This window comes from Amphiura filiformis, chromosome 6 (genome assembly GCF_039555335.1).
Source record: "Amphiura filiformis chromosome 6, Afil_fr2py, whole genome shotgun sequence".
NCBI lineage: Eukaryota > Metazoa > Echinodermata > Ophiuroidea > Amphilepidida > Amphiuridae > Amphiura > Amphiura filiformis.
The window spans coordinates 2643714-2657883 of record NC_092633.1 but is presented as its reverse complement, the minus strand read 5'-3'; the positions used below and the strand labels follow the sequence as shown (position 1 = coordinate 2657883).

The following is a 14170-nucleotide window of genomic DNA, read 5'->3' as shown; positions in this document are numbered from 1 at the left end:
TAAATTTTCATGACCATATTTGGAATCAACATGCAAAATGCATTAAAATAAGTACAAACATGCCTAGTATTGGTTCAGTGGTTCTTAATATAGCTCTTGATATTTGGAGAAAATGTCCCAAAACTTGGGACTTTTTATGTTGAATCCTTTGTGGCTACATGTAGCACACAGAGCATTAGCATGATACTTACTCTGAATACTCAGGCTCCTGAGGTCTGTGATTTTCATGAGGATTTTGGCGAAGACGTGAGGTTCCAACGGTCGGCGTTTGCGCACGTAGAGACGCAAACCTTCCAGCAAAGGTTCTTGCATCTGCTCTATCCTCACTGGATCTTCTAGCCCTGAACGATCTGCAAAAAGAAAGGGAAGCGTTAAGCGTTTAGTTTGTATTCAATGGATGTGCAAACATATAATATATTGTATCTGTATTTATGGGGGGTAACCCCTATTGGTTCAGGACATGGATTGTCTTCAAACTTGCATACAATGTCAAATATCACCCCCATTATGCATCTATGTGAAAAAAACAGGAACCTTTTCAGCGTAAATGTGAATAATTAGCATAATTAGAAAGCCAATATGTTGGTATATGTAGGCCTAGTCCTAAAATGGGCTAAAATAAAAATAAATACAAACTTCTGCAGAAATTTGGACTTCGTGTGAAAAAAATTTGGCATCTCTAGTCATGTTTTTGCAGCAGGTATCTTAAAAATTCATGCATGTCTTACCCCCAGTAATAAGGCAAATGGCAGAAAGTAGAGAGAGCTCTGTCTCGTCGATTTTGATTTTGTTCAATGCTGTGCGAAGGTGAAGATGGTGTCAGGAGGGTCCAAAGCCCCCTTTCTTCAGCTGCTCTTGGCTTAGGGTTAACCCACTGGTGAAGGTAACACTTCTATCTTCTACATTAAACCGTGAACTTATCCTCAGAATCTGCATGGGAGAAAAAAAAGATTGCTCATTCAAGTTTTATTCTGGAAATTTCAGAGATCAGATTATCATTTGCCAATAAAGACGATCTGGTTACCCTGGACTGAACAGTTTTCCCGGACAGGAGTGGAACAGAGCCGGGGTTGGGTTTTTACATCCTCCAATCTCGTAATACGCTATCATTATTTTCTTCACATAATTTGAAAAGTAATGATTAATGTTACATCATGAATCATAATGGTAAAATAATGAGGAAATGTGTTGCAATTAGGTATTACGTACCTTCATGTACACTACAAGATTCCTATTGGGCCATCTGCACAGGTACAGCGTAGGTACTTGGCTGGTACTGTGCAGTAGCAACATTGGTACTGTGTAGGTACTCTTTGTGTACCAGTCAGGTACCTTGGTAACAGTGAACCTGTGTAGGTGGCCACAATAGGAATCTGGTTGTGTAAGCATACTCAGAGTAAGCCTAATCGCAAGACATGGATTATAGACACCTTTCATGGGGTGTCTTTTGGTATACATTAAAATTACCAAACTCACCATCACTTCCAAACAGGAAGCTTTAAGTAGTGTAATCTGGTCTTGTGTGCTGAGTGTTAGAAATCCGGGCAACTTCTTGGCAAAATCCACCACCATAATGATGGCTTTTGAAGACATATCTGTCACATAGTCGAACATCATTAGATCTGTATCTCCGACTTCTTGTTTGGGCACTCCCTCCTGTGTTTGTGGATTCAATTGAAGGAACACAATTTGGATAAGTATACAAGTTTGCAAATTTGATGGGAAAAAATAACCCAATGAAAACTGGCTTGCTGATGATGACTATATGCTGCTAGAGTTTGTGTTGGCGCATATTGTTGAGCTATATGGCACAGACAACCTTTTGTGAGGAGCTTGTCAGAATGTAAAAATTCAATGATTTGGACAAACAACAAATTGCTACGAAGGGGTGTGTGTAATAATAAGCTGCTGAAAAACAAACAGGCTGACATCTAACTAGAAAAAAAATAACTTGGTAAGACATGTGCATCACGGAATGACGAAACTAATACACAAAAGAGTGTTAGTAGTTTAGTGAAACAGTGGGCACTTCAAAGCAGCAAAGCATGATGGGACATTTGGTTATGACATTGAAGGAATCAAATTTTGATCACAAATCTACTGACTTGAATCTGAAATCCATTTGAATATAAACATTTAAGGAATTAAATTTTGATCATAAATCTACCGACTTGAATCTGAAATCCGTTTGAATATAAAATTGCATGCAAAGTGGTACAATGCCAAAATACTTTTTTGTTCTTGCTGTTGATTTTGAAATGGGAATATCCCGCCAAATACATTCATAAAATAGCAATGCCACTGAATTCCTTATTGCTTTCACAATAACCAAAGTCTTGATTGTATGTGGTATTGCAGTACTTTTTCTTGACCTCAAAACATTGAAATGATTTTTTTTTGTACTTTAAATTTTTTTTTGAACTTTGAACTGATATTCTATTTTCCACTCTTGCAGCATTTTTTTACAAAATACTTTATTTACTTTATTTACTCTTTATGTAACATTCAGTCAGCCAGGAGTATAGCATCCCCTCCCTTACCCATCTTCATGAAGTCCTATATGATGTTAGTGGCAGTTATAAAGCATGGCAAAAGATGGTTGATGTACATCGGCTAGTATGCTAGCATGTTATTATCGTGCATGCAAAGTTATTATCATCACTGAACAGGTACATACAAAGCTTGACAAATTATAAATATTCTTGAGCTCCACGACAAATCATGTCCGCAACTATTCACTCCTACAATATTTGTCATGTATTTCACATCTAAAATTCTTAAATCATACCAAAAAAAATGCATAAACATTTCAATCTTAACAAATATTCTTTTTGCCTTTCATTGTCATTAAAAAGTTTTGGTTCATGTAAATCTCGAACTACTTCTTACCAAGGGTGTAGAGATTTATACTATTGGTAGTAGACATCAAAGAAACTATCCAAAAACACACTTACCAGTTGAATGTTGCGTTTGCCCCTTCTCATGCTATGTGGCAGTAATATTATTTCTAAACAAGCCATACTTTACAACAATGACTTTTTATAATACGTAAAATCTGTCAAGTTTGTATGTACAGCTCATTTTGTTGGAGCAATTAATAGCTTCGTTAAAATTAAAAGTGATGAGTATTATTAATCAAAGAAAGTTTGAGTATAAGTGCCCACCAAAGGAACAGACCCGGTAGAAAACACGCCACCAGTACTAGTCACATCCGTACTAACACAAGAAGACATACTAGGTAACAAGGTGCTAGTAGGGGAGTTAGCTTGCTTCATGGAAGAGCCCATCTGTGCAGAGAAAAAAAATGGGAGCAAAACAAAAAAAATATATACAATATGTAGAAAAGAAAATGGTTCAATCAACATAAAAAAGAATAGATATATAAAAGTGTGCAACAGGGGGCTAGTACATGGAGCACAGCACCAATACCAACACTGACATGATAACATGGTCAAAAGAAAATAACAATTGTTAGAGGACAAGTTTAGTTTCATAGTACACAAGCACAATATTACAGCGATCAAAGTCTTGAGTTACCAACCCCATTGCACTTACAGACATGTAACATTATTTCAAATGTATACAATAAATGTAACCATATGACGTTGCTTCTGAATGATGAAACACAGTTAGCAAGCCCAGTTCCTCTTGGAGCATAAATTGTATTATTGAAGACTACCTGAACGTCACACATGCTCAATATGATACATGAAACCCACACCGACGACGACAATATCAGCTGGATAGTCGCCATGGTGATACGCCACACAAATAATCATTCTATTTCAAACCAGAAACTGTTATAATATATTTATTTCACCCAACTATTGATTTGCTCTTGGCCCAAAGCAGAATTGAATGCCTTCCCATGATGCATTGTTGAAAATGTGTTTAATCACACATGGAACCAAGTTGCTGTACTTTGTTTAAATTTAAGATGGGTTCATGGAACATCGAGAAAAGTCAGTACGTATATTGCAAAAATACAAGCGTTATCCTATCAAAACTATCACCTTATTTGTTCCCTCAAAATAACATGTGCTGGTTCATTGTGACTAAGGTGCTGTGATGTTGCAATGTATTGAAAAATATCATTGTTTTCCCAATATATGATATATCAATATTTTCAATCTATTAACATTGACAACATAAAAATTGTCAAATTGTCAATGTTCCTGCCATGAACAGGGAATTATATAGTACCTTTCTAGCACTTCATACTTTTTTGATTAATTAAGAGGATAAAATTACAACCAAATCAGTGAAATCACAGCATGTCATTGCTAAAAGTGACTGATATATGATTGTATGATTTTGCCGCATTAAAGTAAAGATTTCAATGATGTTATATCTTTAAAGAAGTCATTTTGTTGGTTTCGTGCCCACATATGTTAAAGCGGCTCACAAATAATCAATGTAGTCGATTTATTCACTGTTTTCAATTCAATATCAATGGTCAATGTTTTTTTGAACATCGCAACAGCTAAAATAGAGACACAGGAGCAAGGTACAGAGGGAAGGCAGGATTTACCAACGTAGCTTTAGCCAGTGTTTGGCCATGTAATCTGCAGTCTTGTTACTATTTTGGGATGTGCCAAACTATCATGTTGTAATAAATGGCGGGCTGAAACATCTAGCTGTTAACGATATCATGATTGAGCCTTTTCATATCACGATGTGCACATGACCTTTGATATTTCGCTCTAGCGTGCAGGAATCGCATTACAAATGTGCTTTTTATGAAATAAAAACCTGTATGATTAATTATAGTTTAACCCCCTGAGTACTACCTGCCAAGCTAACATTGCCTCTGATTGGTCAATTGCATGATATCTTCACTTTAATCACCAATCAGAATGGAGCTTTGCAAATAAATCACCCCAATTTTTTTGCATGGTGAAATTATCTAACAATGTTGCTGATTGGTCCATTTGATAATGAAAACTTCTTTTTGGCCAATCGGCAGGTAGTTCTCATGGGATTAACCTGTTGTATCTCAGTTCCCACATATAACTAGTAAATATTAATTAGAAAATGATTTTTATCTAGTATCAGAATTACAATATCTTTTACAATAACAGGAATAAACTTCTATGCCCATTGTACCTATTGCGATGATAAAAAAGTGCTATACACTAGAGATAAGAGTTGAGTGACATGCCGATGCAATACCATATCATTACCAGCATATAAATGTGACTAATTCACATCTGTGACATCTGTGGAAATATCACATCTAATCTAGCCCTTGTTTCATTGACCTAAAAAGTTGCTTGCACTATTCAATGCCATTCAAATGAATGAATGAATGCTTTCGAATGACCCTTCCCTTTAATTAGCCCTTTCCCACCCTCCCTAAAGTGTATTAACCTCTCCCCCTCTCTCATCCATGAAATATCCATTATTCAATCTTGAAGCAGTGCTATTTTCCATCAGGGCTCGAAAAAATGTTAATTTCCTGGGAAGCAAGCTAAATTTTCCAATTTATAACATGTTTTTATATACAAAAGACACAATTTCCTTCCAAATACCAGAATTTCCCTCCAAACACCAACATTTCCTGGGAATGAGCTATGTTTTCCATACTGAATGACCAAGTAGTTGAATATGCCCATCATTTCGTACTTTGGCATAAATTCCCGACCATACATACCTACAGTGCATCACTCTGAAATCATTTTTTTCCACACCCTGTACACCATACACATGTATAGATAAATACACAATAATATACCAGTTGCCCAAATTGGTATGAAATGAACACATCGGCTTGTTACGTCCTGTTCTGTCTAGACTGCGATCGAGCTGTGCATTTCCGGTGGATGTAACATAAAAAGCAACAGAACAATTGCTGGGAAACAAAAGTCAACTGTTTGCAGGCCACCGTGCAATAGCTAATGCATTGCCATGCAAGATACACACGCGATCATCCCATTCAGTCCTTGCGGGGAGCAGCGCATCTGAAGATACACACGCGATCTCCAACACTCCTATCCCATTCGGTCCTTAATGCGGGGAGCGGCACGTCTTATGATATGCAATACATACACGCGATCTTCAACACCTAAATTCAATTCAGTCCTTGTGGGGAACGGGACATCATACTAAATTCTAACTTACATGGGGGGAAAGAACTCTTATATGATGTCTCTACTTAAATATGTGATGCACAGGTTTTCTGCCTTATATGGTAACATGGAGGCCTATCATCAAAACATTTTCAAGGAAATTTCCTTTTCCTTCAAGGTGTTACTAAACATCTGGAGTGTATACATATATACTACCCTCCCCCCTCAACTTAATAATACAACATAAATTTAACCCTATGAGAACTACCTGCGGATTGGTCAAAATGAATATTGTGTCAAATTTTGTACCAATAAGGAGGGTATTAATAAGATCATCTGCAAATGCAAGTTTGACCATAAATAGTTAGCCTAGTCATAATTGACAATTGAAATGAGCATTTCAATTTATAAACCAATCAGAAATGCTGTTCGATGACCAATAGTGTCCAGGGGTTTAAAGAGCTTCTGCTGGCCTGTCAACACTTTGAAGACATGACAATGTGACAGCAACATATTTTCTGTTCCTAAACTCTGTATTTTACCTGGTTTGAAATGACATCTATCCTACATGAACCTGATGATGATGTCATACATCATCACAACATAATATTGCCCTGAATGGAATATTTATCCTAATGCTATGACCTGACCTTACTGTATCCATCAAAATCCCTGACAAACAAAATCTAAAGCACATTGTACTACCACTGAACCCTATAATAATCCTACTAAAGGACCGATTACATCTCTGTGCTATTGGCCTGGATGTGAACTATTCACCTTTCCTTACCGGTATATGGTACCATGTGCATGGCCTGATCCCACACATCAAATTACTACAGATTTATTGACAATATTACTGGGTCTTAAAATTTATAGTTTCCCTCACCTGATGAGGCTGAAACATAGAACAGGATGCCCTTAGTGGCATAGCCAAGGGGGACAAAAAGGAAGCTGCCCCTTGTGTGAAGTCTTGCAATGTGAGATGCTGGCTGCCCTGATATGTAAGATTTTTAGCCCTTTTTTGTACTTTTATTTTTGACCATTTTCTTCAACGTTTGCCTCCCCCCCCCCCTTTCCCCTCATTGCCCACCCTCTGAAAAAGTGCTTGCTTTGCCCTTTGCCACTGTTGCCCCTTCTCTACATAAACCCATATCGCAGGTTTGTACAATTGTAATAAAGTCATCATAATACTTTTATTATAAAACCATCACTCTCTTTGAAAGGAAAGTTCAGCCTACATGTATGTGACCTCACTAAACCTTGGCCTGAACTAGTGTGACCCAGCCTCCTTGTCATATTAAACTCAATTTGAGTCCAGCCTGCCTGTCTGACACATCAATGGTGCAATTTGTAAATATTTGTCTGATTTGTTTGTAACTATATAATTGGCAAAATACTCCAGCATCCAAAGATTTTGACATTCTGCCACTACAAATGCTTACATAGCATGTTCCTAGCCCCAACCCTGTCATTCACTTTGTCATGACCTGTCCTAGTTCCCTAGTACTAGCACTTCATTACATTACTACAGCCTACAAGTCCCCCAGTTGATGTTTCTACTGGCCAGCATCAAAATCCTAGGAACAGGCACTGCAATCTTAAGTCGCATCACTTCACAGTTTTCTTATGCAATTCTTGGTTTGCTTAAAAATTAACAAAGACTTGCACAATTCAAGCTCCAATAGTCTGAGTTGCACATTTAGACTCCTCCCCAACTGTATAACCTTGACCCCTCGGACATAAAGTCCACTACAAAAAGTACAAATCGAGCCTTATTTGGGAATAAGTCATTATACATGTAGGATCATGAATCTGACAAGTCTAAAATCAGAAACAAGGAAATCTGAGGCTTTCCTTCATTGCTTGTACAGTCTGTAAATAATTTTCAGTAGTGACACACTCTAAAAAGACTAAAAATTGTAAACTTTTATGCTTCCATGGTTACGTAAATGATGTGTCAATGTACTTTAGCTCTTATAGCTTTCTGAAAAGAAAGGGAAGGACATGAGTTAATGCCAGGTGGGTGGGGGTATACATTTGTCAACATTTCCTATCTAATAATGGCATTGCTCCCCGGCATTGCTCAATGACACACCCCCACCCCCATTCAATTAGCATGGCTCAAAATTTAACCTCAAGTTGTGGAGAATGAGTTTTTCGTACCCAACATATTAAAAGCTCATTCTCCAAGTGTAGAACCATATTGAGGTTACAAGGCCGTAAAGAAGTGTGTAAAGAAGACTCCCACATTTCCATCTCTTTAATATTTTGTCATTTATATATGGAAATGTTAAGGTTACTATTCCTGAGGGCGTGCTTTCTAACAAACATGTCTTCAAACAAAATTCATATCTTGAAATATAAACACTATACAGTGCACAAATTGAGAAGTTTGATTGAAAGCGGAAATAATCTAAGGATTATTATTCTAGCATGATATTTTGTCTGACCCCAATAAAAATGTTTATTATTTAGAGCCTTTGAATCCATAATCATTACAGTGCAATGACAATTATCATATTAATTTTGGGTAAGATTTAGACCCCCGCAAATTTGCAAAATTAAATCGTTTTTATTTATCATCAAAACTTGCATGTTCCTTTAGTAATAAAATTGTAAGGTTTAAAAATATCTGAACTCGGTGACCTGCATTTGACTAGCATGATGGAAAGGTTTACAAATTAAAGCCAACTTCTACCCTTGTCTAAACAAGCTCCATATGGAATGAATTCATATCTGTGAAATCACAACCAACACATGCTTACTGATGACCTGTTCATATACTACTGACATCCTACCTTACATTAGTTCAACTAAGTTCATTATACATGAGTTCATTCTATATACCAATGGCCCAATAAGGAAGGGCCAATTGCCATTCATATTCTAATAAAAAAAATATGGTATTTGAGTTCATTCTATATACCAATGGTCCAATAAGGAACTGTCGATTCCCATTCATATTGCAACTCCTGATTTGATTTCAGGGATGTAAATGGGCAACATATCCATATCCTGAAAATCCATCTGGTCAGGACAGGTGGCTGAGGGTTTGTGTTTGGTATTGAACATTTAGGGGGGTTTGTCTGTGGAATAGGCTGCAGGGTATCACCTCCTCGTAAAAGTATTTTTGGTTCTTTTTACGAATTATCATCATCCAATTCGGAAATGCAAAAACAATTATTTTTTTACATTTCTGGATTTTTTTTGGGAGGGGGGGGGAATTTCCTGTGATTTGATTTGATTTAGTAATTATCTTCCTAGTAGGTGATCATCTGACACATCAGAGCAGCTGAAAAATTTGCCATGTTGCTTCCCGGTATTCATAACATCATTTTAATCGGTTTTAATTGCCAATTTGAATAGAAAGCGATACACAAAACTACATGAATGCATACAATGTGTACATTCATGTAGTTTTACATTGGCAATTGTGTGAAGTGTGTCCATCACTGATTAATAGCAATACTCTCAATATATATGTGGACGTGACCGTATCTGTATTGGTATAATTATAGAAGCTCATTGTGCCATTTATAACTGTGTTGCTCTCTGGGTGAACTCTTCCCCTTCCTTGCATCACACCCACAACAGAGCAGCTCCCATTCCCAGAATGCACTGCTTCAAAGTCTTAATGACCAGCACATATTATTATAGTCTGCATACTTTCCTCCAGGCAGTAAAATAAAGTAAAATTTTGTTTTTTTCTCAAAAACTGCTCATTTTTGAAGAATTGGTTATGCTGCTTGCATTTCTTTTGTTATCTCTTTTCTGAAAGTGTATACATTTATATACTTATCATCATTACTTTTAGAGATATATAATAATAAAAAACAATGTCTAAATTACCACCTATAGGAAGGCATGCAGACTATAGTCAAATCGAGACAATAGTTATTATTTTGAGTAAGTGGTATGTGGTGTGAGATAATACTTCCAAAATGTCTCATAGACCCTGTTGATGTTCTGCAAACAATGGGATATTCAAACTGAAATCCATACACCCCCTATGGAAGACATGATATTAATATCCTACACAAGGGTGTATATTTCACATGGAGTCACCCATTCAGGTAACCCCATTTGAAATTCACACTCCCTGTGTGGATGATTAAGCTCATGTCTTCCAAAGGGGTGTATGGATTTCAACTGGAATATCCCAATGACCACCTTCAAAACCAAAGCACACCCAGGTCTATGTTTGTGATCTATCTCCATCTCTTGCAATGCACTCTGGGTAGGCATGCTTCTATGCTGTGCATCACACCCATGTACCCAGCCACAAATTATCATGTGAGAATAACGGGCCACTAACGGCTTGCAACCAACATGGCTGCCTGTTTGCAACTTTTCAATCACAAACACCACCAACCAAAATGGTATCATACCAGAAATAGTTTATCCATCATATCTTGGGTATGGCTTTACTCCACAAAAAGTCCAATTTCCAAAATTTCAGTTGATTTGGACAATGAATTTGCGAATTACGCAAAATTGCATACATTACGGTGTCCCATAGGCCACTGCGTTGTAACATACAAAGAGAATAACACAAATTATGCAAGGTATCTGATGGTATAACAATCGCAACTTTTTTGCAGTAAGTTGAGGGATGAGCGAGTGTAAAGTTCCCCTTTAAAAAGGCATGGCAGCTGTTCATAAGTTAACTGAAAAATATTGCATAGCATTTTCAGGGTTCACATGATAGACATAACAGAAAGAATTTTTACATCACAAAAACTGCTATACATTGTACAGCCTTTTGCTTAAAATGTGTAGCATTTTGCCATCCTGTACATGTCCTAAATGGCAGCTACTGCCACAAGTACTTTCTCTACTATCCTCACAACCACCTCAACATAAAGATCATGGTAGGGATACTTATCATCAAGGAAATATCCTTGTATGCAACTTTCTATTTTCTCTCTCCTTTTTTCTATTTCTGTAGGACACTACAAGTTACATAGCCATCTGCACACTGTTATAGCACCTATGGTATCTTATCTGCCAAGGCCAGGGGTTGTTAACCTTTTTGAATCTGAGGGCCATGTTGCTAATTCAGATTACAAATAAAAGACTTTGCAGGCCCCACTGGAAATCATTGAGGGCTGTCTGTGGCCTAAGGGCTGCAGGTTGCATGGCCACCCCTGATGGTGGTCAAGGGATGTACAGCTGAAATGTATATCACCTTTAAATTAAAAAAAAAAATTATTTAAAAACATATAATTTCTTATTATAATCTCATAATGTATTTAGGTCTTCAAGGAGATGAGCATGTGCCAATGAGCTAGTTTTAGTTCAAATAGCTTAGAATTCAAACTGTGCTTGCGCTCGATTTGAAATCTGTGTACATACTGTAAAACATTGTATTAAATTTGAAGATTCACTTAAACCTGCTTTCAATCTAATAATAAATCAACAATAATGCACTTCTATTGGCCATTGAGAATTCCTAGTTTAGTTTTCTTTTCCAAAATATTGCACAACTGCAGGCCTTATGTTCCCAATTATTATATTCCAATAATTTTGTTTAGATATATGATTTTGAAAGATAGGTGTGAATGCCCGAACATGACCTTGTCTGTTGATTAGAATGTTCAGACATATGGTGTTTGTCCCATGACCAAAAAAATAAAAAATTTCTTTCAAAAAACCCACAAAAACTGATTAGACTTTAGTATTTAATTAACTTATCTTTTAGGGGAATTGCAAAGTACTTTAATTGTACAGGGCAGAGGCAATTTTCTATTCATAATGAATTAGGTGATTAGTTTTCTTGACAATTCTGAAAAAAAAAAGACAACGTAATCCTTTGTCTATATTATATGACATAACAATCACTGACAACAATAATGGACACATTGTGCTTTGAAACTGAAGAATATTATCCATTATTAATGCTGTGCTCAATATACCACCTAATACAACAATATACCACCTAATGCAACACCTGTGGCAATGAATCAAAAATAAATACTTTGGCCTAAAAAGTAAGCACATACAAGCCTACATTAGGTTCTAGCTCAAATGAAACCTTCAGAAATTGTGTCAACGATCCAATATAAATACCTTGACCTAAAAAACTCAATGCATATCCTACTTAATGAAGTTCTAGTTCAAATGAACAACCTTAAAAATTGTCAAATACCTTGGCCTAAATATTAAACACATACTCTTCTATACATTTAGTTATAGCTACAATGAAACCTTGAAAATATCACTTTATTACTGCTTTCAAAAGCCACAGCCTATCATGAAGCAGCAAGCAAGGAGCTAGAGCCTGCTGACTAAGAACCATTGTAAAAGATCTGGGCCATTCTGTACTAATTATATCCACTGATGACCTGATTTTGAATTAGATTGGCCTGCCTCTCTCTATATATAGCAATGGTTGCTGTGACTAGGGTGGATGTGGTTGTCACTGGGAAGGAAACAAAAATATGGAAATGGTGGGGGCACTTTCAGACATATTGTTCCTTTCCTTTTATGTTGTCCAATGTCCTTCAATGACGTCTAATAATAAATTACCCATAAATTGCATTATTTCCTGAAAACCAAACAGGTTGCAGTCGCACATGACAGATCCAAATGCACTTTTGTGGAAAGGTAACTTGGCCTTACAGAAGAAGGAGCGTAGCTAGATTAATACACAGCAGGTTAATGGATTCCAGCTGTATGTAGCGCAAGGTGGACATTGGTATGAAGAACGATTTTGTTGCTTCACCAAAGAAGGCTTTGTTTGTTACTTGTTTTTCCGCTATAATTCGTTTTTAAGAGCGAAATGAAACATACATGCGCTATACATGATCCTTACAAAGCCCACTTCACATTAATGATTTCCCCTCATCATAACAAAGGGAAATGAGGTCACAAGGCAAACATTAACCACCAAGGTCCCACCTTTACACCCAAGTCTGCACACAGCATGACAGGCTCATAATCCTAGTGGTTTGCGGTTTCCAACCAAAAGTCCTCCATTAAACCCACATAATACAAACTTTTATTGATTAAACCCCAACACACTTTCTGCTTTTTGGAAAAGAAGGGAATTAGAAAGAAGATGAAGAGAAAACTTGTTTGGTTCGGTTCCAAAGAAATGATGAGAAAAGTTGTTTGCTTTGGTTCGGTTTTAAACCATGGACCCCTCGGGTCCAGAGGACAAGACTGAGGATAGCAAGCATTTTTCATGTGTATCATCACATCGTATGATCATGCTTGCAGCTTGCTTTGAGCTGTGTATTATTTTGTAGTATTCAGGCTGCATAGGGTTAACCTACACATGTAATCACCATACACAAAGTGTAGATAGCAAAAGAGGAAAAGTGGTATCTCTGCACAAAGGTCGCACCTTGACACAGCATGACAGGCTCATAAACCTAGTGGTTTGGGGTTTCCTACAGTCAGACTCCAATCAAAAAGATGTGGGGTTTTAAATCCACATGTACATCCGTTTCTTGATTAATTTAACTCATGTGATCACTACCCACTAAAGTGTAGAGGATAGTTCAAACCACGGCAACGAGGATTTGTAAGGAAACATTGTAGAGACACAAACCTTGTTTAACCTTTGTGCCCGTGAACCTATGACATCTTTGGACTACTTGTAAAAATGGGTCATATCTCCTCTGTCCTAACCCCACCTTCTTATCATCGAAGTTATACAAGTCAATTGCAACTTGTTAAATTTACATGAGTGAACTTTATGCCTTAGTATATATTCTTAAAACCATATTGATAAAGGAATTCATAGAAAAAAGTATAACAGACTTGTAATGACTCGACTTGAACAACGCTATCAAAATTTTAGTACTTGAGACGAGTTCCAAATCCAAATAACTCATGACTATACACCATTATGACTTAGGACTCCAATGACATGACTCAATCCCCTAATAACTCGTCTCTAGGCCTAGATGACTCGACTCACGACTCTTATTTTGTGACTACTACAAGTCTGCCATAAGATCAACATTTTGTTTCCCTTCCTGTAGCCTTCCAGTAGGTGTACCAGTAGAATATGTATCTGTCTTTAAGTGTATGAGCTTGTGCCAATGAGCTACTTTTACCTACAAACTGTGCTCGATTTGAACATTATATTT

At 36.8% G+C, this 14170-nt stretch overlaps 1 protein-coding gene across 1 annotated transcript in view; it reads right to left on the bottom strand.

Moving 5' to 3' along the window:
• The window catches only part of LOC140154815 (retinoic acid receptor beta-like), a 40279-nt gene that overhangs the window by 10912 nt on the left and 15197 nt on the right, over positions 1-14170 (bottom strand). Inside the window, 4 exon segments of the mRNA XM_072177401.1 lie at positions 192-350; positions 729-930; positions 1477-1656; positions 3165-3287. Coding sequence (XP_072033502.1) covers positions 192-350; positions 729-930; positions 1477-1656; positions 3165-3287 — 664 coding nt within the window.